The sequence below is a fragment of the Lacerta agilis genome, chromosome 3, assembly GCF_009819535.1.
Source record: "Lacerta agilis isolate rLacAgi1 chromosome 3, rLacAgi1.pri, whole genome shotgun sequence".
NCBI lineage: Eukaryota > Metazoa > Chordata > Lepidosauria > Squamata > Lacertidae > Lacerta > Lacerta agilis.
Genome location: NC_046314.1, coordinates 4,510,750 through 4,517,748, shown reverse-complemented (window position 1 = coordinate 4,517,748; position 6,999 = coordinate 4,510,750). Strand labels below are relative to the sequence as shown.

Here is a 6,999-nt window from a genome sequence, read left to right as displayed (position 1 = left end):
TTTTTTGGCAGTTGGAATTGCTCTGCAACCATTGGGTGACACTGCTGTTTTTACCAAAAAAAATTGTTTTTCTTTTGGGGAGGGGGGGTGGTGGATTGTGAGTCTAGGAGTAGGGGGTGGGAAGGTTCTGGGAGGTTTGGTGCTTTCTTTTGAATCTGAAGCACTGATTTTTTTTGGGGGGGGGGGGTTTGCGAAGGTAGGAGCTGTGCTGCCATGGGGCCCAAGAAGACTGCTGCTGCAGAGTCCGGCGAGAGGAAGAAGGAGAAGGTGACGCTGGAAATGAAGAAGGAGATCATCCGGAAGCACGACGGTGGAATGCGTGTGACAGACCTCGCCAGGGAGTACGGGAGGAATCCATCGACCATTGGGACCATCCTGAAGATGAGGGAGAAGATCCTTGCGACTGATGTAGCCAAGGGAGTCACCAGGATTGTGAAGAACCGCCCAGCTGTTCTGGAGGAGGTCGAGAAGTTGCTGCTCATCTGGTTAGAAGAGAAGCAGCGTGCAGGGGACACAGTGACTGAGGCCGTCATTTGTGAGAAGGCCAAGGCCTTGCACACAGACCTCGTCCGGCAACAGCCAGGAACCTCAGGCGAGCCAGAAGTCTTCAAGGCAAGCAGAGGCTGGTTTGACCGGTTCAAGACAAGATCTGGAATCCACAGCGTGGTCAGACATGGAGAGGCTGCCAGTTCCGATGTTCCTGCGGCTGAAGACTTTGCAGCGGAGTTCCTGGAGGTTGTGACGACGGAGGGCTACCTTCCACAGCAGGTCTTCAACTGCGACGAGACCGGGCTGTTTTGGAAGAGGATGCCCAAAAGGACTTTCATCACTCAGGAGGAGGCCAAGTTGCCTGGCCACAAGCCCATGAAGGACCGTCTGACCCTGCTCTTCTGTGCCAACGCAAGCGGTGACCTGAAGATCAAGCCCCTGCTGGTGTACCACTCGGAGAACCCACGGGCCTTCAAGAAACACAAAGTCGACAAGGAGCAGCTGAGTGTCATGTGGCGATCCAACAGTAAGGCTTGGGTCACACGTGTGCTGTTTGTGGAGTGGGTCAATCTTGCTTTTGGCCCTGCTGTCAAACAGTACCTGCTGGACAACGACCTGCCACTGAAGGCTTTGCTTCTGATGGACAATGCTCCTGCTCATCCTAAAGGCCTTGAGGAGGACTTGTTGGAGGAGTTCAGCTTCATAAACATCATGTTCCTGCCGCCTAACACCACGCCACTGCTCCAGCCGATGGATCAGCAGCTCATCGCCAATTTCAAAAAACTCTACACCAAGGAGCTTTTCAGGCGATGCTTCGAAGTGACTGATTGCACCAACATCACCCTGCGGGAATTCTGGAAGGACCACTTTGACATCGTCACCTGCTTGAAGATGATCACCACGGCCTGGGACGGGATCACCCAGAGAAATTTGAATTGCGCTTGGCGCAGCCTGTGGCCAGACTGTGTGGCACCAAGTGACTCTGATGCACCAGAGTCAACAGTGGTGCAGGACATTGTTTCCTTGGGGAGGACCATGGGCCTGGAGGTCACCGAGGAGGACGTCAGCGAGCTGGTGGAGGAGCACGACCACGAGCTGACCACCCAGGAGCTGGTTGAACTGCAGGCAGAGGCTGCGCAGGAGCAGGCCTCGCTGGAAGAGGAGGAAGCAACTGAGGAACGGCTGTCCTCCAAAGAACTGAGGGACATCTGCCAGCAGTGGAAAAATGTGCAGGCTTTTGCACAGCGGCACCACCCTGACAAGGACCTGACACGTGACCTTGCGAACACTTTTGACACAAGGGTCATGTCGTCTTTCAGGGAAGTGCTGAAAAGGCGGATGAAGCAGCAGACCATGGACAAGTTCTTCAGCAAGAAGCAAAGAGTAGAAGAGGAACCTTCTTCGAGTTGTCCCCCAGACTCTTAGAAAATGTATGTACTGTACAGTGTATACTTTGGTTATTTTTAAATGCTTTTCTGTCATGTTTAGAAACTTAATTTATTGTTCCTTCAATTTTTGAAATGCTCTTTAAAGTATGTGTGACTTTAAAGAGCACTTAATAAACTCTTTTTGTACCAAATTTGGCGTTGTTTGGACTTTTTTTGACCATAGGAACGCATTAATTGATTTTCAATGCATTCCTATGGGAAACCGTGCTTCGCAAGACGAAAAATTCGCAAGACGAAAAAACTCGCAGAACGAATTAATTTCGTCTTGCGGGGCATGCCTCCACTTAAAGGTAAAGGGACCCCTGACCATTAGGTCCAGTCGTGTCCGACTCTGGGGTTGTGGCACTCATCTCGCTCCATAGGCCGAGGGAGCCAGCGTTTGTCCGCAGACAGCTTCCAGGTCATGGGGCCAGCATGACAAAGCCGCTTCTGGCGAACCAGAGCAGCGCACGGAAACGCCGTTTACGTTCCCACTGGAGCGGTACCTATTTATCTACTTGCACTTTGACGTGCTTTCGAACTGCTAGGTGGGCAGGAGCTGGGACCGAGCAACGGGAGCTCACCCCGTAACAGGGATTCAAACTGCCGACCTTCTGATCAGCAAGCCCTAGGCTCTGTGGTTTAACCCACAGAGCCACCTGGGTCCTTATGCCTCCACTTAGGCATGATCAACTTGCACGTGAGCATGTATGTACGTGAGTAGGTACCTCGGTTTTCGAACGTCTTGGAAGTCAAATGCTTCTGTTTTCAAATGTTTTAGAAGTCGAACGGTCTTCTGGAATGGATTACGTTCAAAAACCGAGGTACCACTGTATGTCCAAACCTGGAAATGGCAGGAGAGACCTGGAGAGTCTTGTTGCTTGTGAGGAGACCTTCCCTGGAGCCTGAAGAGGACGTCAGGGAGGGTGCAGGAAGCCCCAAAGGGACTGGAGGTGCAGCAGGGCTTTGCTTAGACGGCTCAGTCCCCTGGCAGCTGACGCACAGCTTTTTGTGCATCCTCCAGCCTCCAGGAGGCCCAGAGCTTCAACTCCGGTTATTTTGGTCTGGATTGGGCAGAGAGTAAGACAGAGAGCTGGAGAACAGGGGGGGGGGAGGCCATTTGAAGGCTTTTGGGAGGGTCCTCTGACGTGATTTTCACTTATGAGGCACCAATATATTTCCATTAATATCTATGAACATGTTACTATTATGTATTTGTGATTTTATCTTGTGTTTTTATCCTGCGAACCGCCCCCCCCCCCCGAGTTCTTTCCAGGAAGGGTGGTGTATGTATAAGTTACCGGTAAGTTAAGTAAGTAAGTAACTAATGTGGCAAAACATGTATCGATTAACAACAAGGACAAAGAAATGTCTTTACCAAACCACATCTCTAAAGTTGCAACTCTAAGCTGAGAGAGTGGGTCACATTTTGGTCCGATGCACATAAAAGCAAGTGAAAAAATAATGTGTGTCTAACTCTGAGGCCCCCTTAGAGCTGGAGGCCCAGTCCAAATGGATTTTCAGGCTCCCCTTTCTGGTGTCCTGAGTTGACTTTGGGAGCACATGGATCTGACTGTTGGTGAGCTTCCTGTGTTAACAATTTGTTAAATAAGCACAAGACCAGATCCTGCATATGGTTATAGTTCGTTTTTTAAAATAATAATAATAATAATTAGTCTCTGCTTCTATGTCTTTTTGTTTTTGAAAATGCTGCTTTGTGATTTAATATATATCTTTATTTTGGGGATACTTTATCCATTCCACGCATAGGAATTCAGTGTTAACATTCCCTGTTGGAATGCAGAGACACAGTGATGATCACATCTAAAGATGCATCCAATTCAGCCTTAAGGCTAAGGTACACCAACATAAGCTTCTACCGCACAACTGCAACACAGAGTGTTGTTCAGCTAAATAAAGAGCTGAAATTGAGTTTATGCATACAAACTAAGTATCCCGTACGACAGACTTGTTCCAGAGAATGATCTTCAGACTAATCTTCAGATTAGTCTGTGGACTAATCTTTCCTGGTTGCCTGAATCAAGTGCTATAAGCACCTGATACAAATGGCAACCAGTTTGGAGGGTGATGGTGAGACCACTATTTTTCTATCGCAGCTTAGAATTTACAGCATAATTATATACAGCTGTTGAAATGCTTACACACACACACACACACACACACACACACACGTTGAAGAGCCAAAGATGTGCTGGACATCTCTGTCTGCCCTCCCTTTAATTCTCCTTCACAAGCACAGAGTGACACTTGAATGAGGAACGCTGTAGGGAGATTAAAGGGTTGGCCACATCCAGCCTCTTGGCATGCTGGGTCAGGAAAAATAAATTTAGAGTAGCCCAGGACAGACAGTGGCTGTGGTCCTATGCATGTCAGTGCATTACTTTCGATGGAAATATTCAGGTGACGCATTTAAAGGTCTGCATCATGCAAAATACACCCTGGTGCTGCTACACACAGAGCCAGTGTGGTGTAGTGGTTAAGAGTGGTAGACTCGTAATCTGGTGAACCGGGTTCGCTTCCCCGCTCCTCCACATGCAGCTGCTGGGTGACCTTGGGCCAGTCACACTTCTCTGAAGTCTCTCAGCCCCACTCACCTCACAGAGTGTTTGTTGTGGGGGAGGAAGAAGGGAAAGGAGAATGTGAGCCGCTTTGAGACTCCTTCGGGTAGTGATAAAGCGGGATATCAAATCCAAACTCTTCTTCTTCTACTTGTGGCCTTTCCAAGTGCTTCCACCTCTGGCCCGTCAGGTTTATTGGCTGAAGAAAAGACCCCAGTTGAATCCAAATGAGGACGCAAGTCCACACGCTTACCGAGAATGTTAAATTCGCAAGAATTTGTTAGGTGTGTGGATCATTACCTCCAGGATCAAGGTCTGCGCCTCCTCCCTGCAGTTCCCCTACTGCACTTGAATGTGTCTTCAGCCAAGTGCAGGCAGGCTTGTTGTCATTTAATTTCAAGGCCTGATGACAAAACTCGGCTTCCAGCTCATACCCGTTGGGAGTTGACAGGCAGCTCACAATCGCAGATCGCAATGCAACTGAGCGATGTTAAAGGGGACCCCCTCCTCCCCTAGCCGGGCTCACTGCGAAATGTTATTAGCATTAGGTAATGATCTGTAAATGTGTCAAAACTATGCCACCTAGTGACACCAATGCCAGTTTCCTTTGGTGAAGTCACATTGATTGCACAACAGCAAGCCACAATACAATTAGTGCTAATTCTCAGGAAGACTTTTCCTAATGCAAGAGGAGTTTCATGCTCTAGCTTTTCTGATGGCTGTTATTTTTTTCTTCTTCTGCTCCAGGCGAAATAGAATTTTAGGGGGGGAAGAAGCTGGATTCTGACGTTTAGATGTTTTCTCCCATTTGCACTTGGAGTGCAGGAAGAGTTTGGGCAGTGCAAAAAAATCCTGATTAAACTATGGGTATGGTTTGAACCCCCCCCCCCCACATACTATTATTTACGGCCTGCTTTTCTCTAACCATTTGCACTCAGAGCAGTTTGCAAACACAAAACCAACCATTGGTAAATGAATGAACCGATTTTTGAAATTAAAACTGATAAATTATCCATATTATCAGGGTTGGGCTTCTCACAGTGGAAAGGAAACCCCTTAATTGCATACACAGGAAACCACATGTGAAAAATCAATAGCCCTTCCAACGGTGTGGAATTAAGCATGCAAAACCTGGATTTTAAGATCTTCCTCTTAAAACTAATCCCAAATTTGGGGTCCGTTGATGCCTTCTGTCTTTCCCCACCTCCACCACAGAAATACAGGGATACAATAATATTAGAGAGGGAAAGAGTGTTAAGGAAATAGAGGTTTATAACAGATAAAATAAGAATCATAAGATTAAAAATACATTTAGTTTGTGAAAAGAAGTAAGATGCTTATACTTTTACCCATCAGATGTCAAAGAAATAAACAACTATATGACATTTAGAAGACATCTGAAGGTAGCCCTGTTTAGGGAAGTTTTTTATGACTGGTGTTTAATGTATTTTTAACCTTCTGTTGGAAGCCGCCCAGAGTGGCTTAGGAGGCCCGGCCAGATGGGCGCGGTAGAAATAATAATTTACTACTACTACTACTACTACTACTACTACTACCACCCACATACCAAAAAACATCGACTCGCACAGCAGAAAGGCACCTGGATTTAAGATCCATGAGATTCCTGCAGGGGGTTGGACTAGATGACCCTTGGGATCCCTTCCAACTCTACAGTTCTATGATTTTATGTTCAGTAAAGGGACCCCTGACCATTAGGTCCAGTCGTGTCCGACTCTGGGGTTGCGGCGCTCATCTCGCGTTACTGGCCAAGGGAGCCAACATATGTCAGAAACACTACTCATGCTCAGAAACACTACATCACACTTTGCACATGCACAGAAGCACCGAATTGCGTCACACATGCACAGAAGCACCGAATTGCGTCACAAGTCTCTTGAGAGACTCTCTCTCAAGATTCTCTGGAGGAGACTCTTGAGAGTCCCATGGACTGCAAGAAGATCAAACCTATCCATTCTCAAAGAAATCAGCCCTGAGTGCTCACTAGAAGGACAGTTCCTGAAGTTGAGGCTCCAGTACTTTGGCCACCTCATGAGAAGAGAAGACTCCCTAGAAAAGACCCTGATGTTGGGAAAGATGGAGGGCACAAGGAGAAGGGGACGACAGAGGGTGAGATGGTTGGACAGTGTTCTTGAAGCTACTAACATGAGTTTGGCCAAACTGCGAGAGGCAGTGAAGGATAGGCGTGCCTGCCGTGCTCTGGTCCATGGGGTCACGAAGAGTCGGACACGACTGAACGACTGAACAACAACAAAAGTACTTTACACATCTCCCTGTTAAAATTCATCTTGTTTGCTTTGGCCAAGTTCCCTAATCTGTTAAGGTCATTTTGAAGTGTGATCCTGTCCTCTGGGGTATTAGCCACCCCTCCCAATTTGGTGTCATCTGCAAACTTGATCAGGATGCCCTCAAGCCCATCATCCAAGTCATTGATAAAGATGTTGAATAAGACTGGGCCCAAGACAGAACCCTGTGGCACCCCAATA

The 6,999-nt window shown here is 47.6% G+C and overlaps 1 protein-coding gene across 1 annotated transcript; it reads left to right on the top strand.

The window, feature by feature from the left end:
* Positions 1 to 213: 213 nt before the first annotated feature.
* LOC117044530 (tigger transposable element-derived protein 1-like) lies at positions 214 to 1,914 on the top strand. Its single transcript, XM_033145349.1, has one exon. The coding sequence runs from the start codon at positions 214 to 216 to the stop codon at positions 1,912 to 1,914; it is 1,701 nt and encodes a 566-aa protein (XP_033001240.1).
* The last annotated feature ends 5,085 nt before the right edge of the window (positions 1,915 to 6,999 follow it).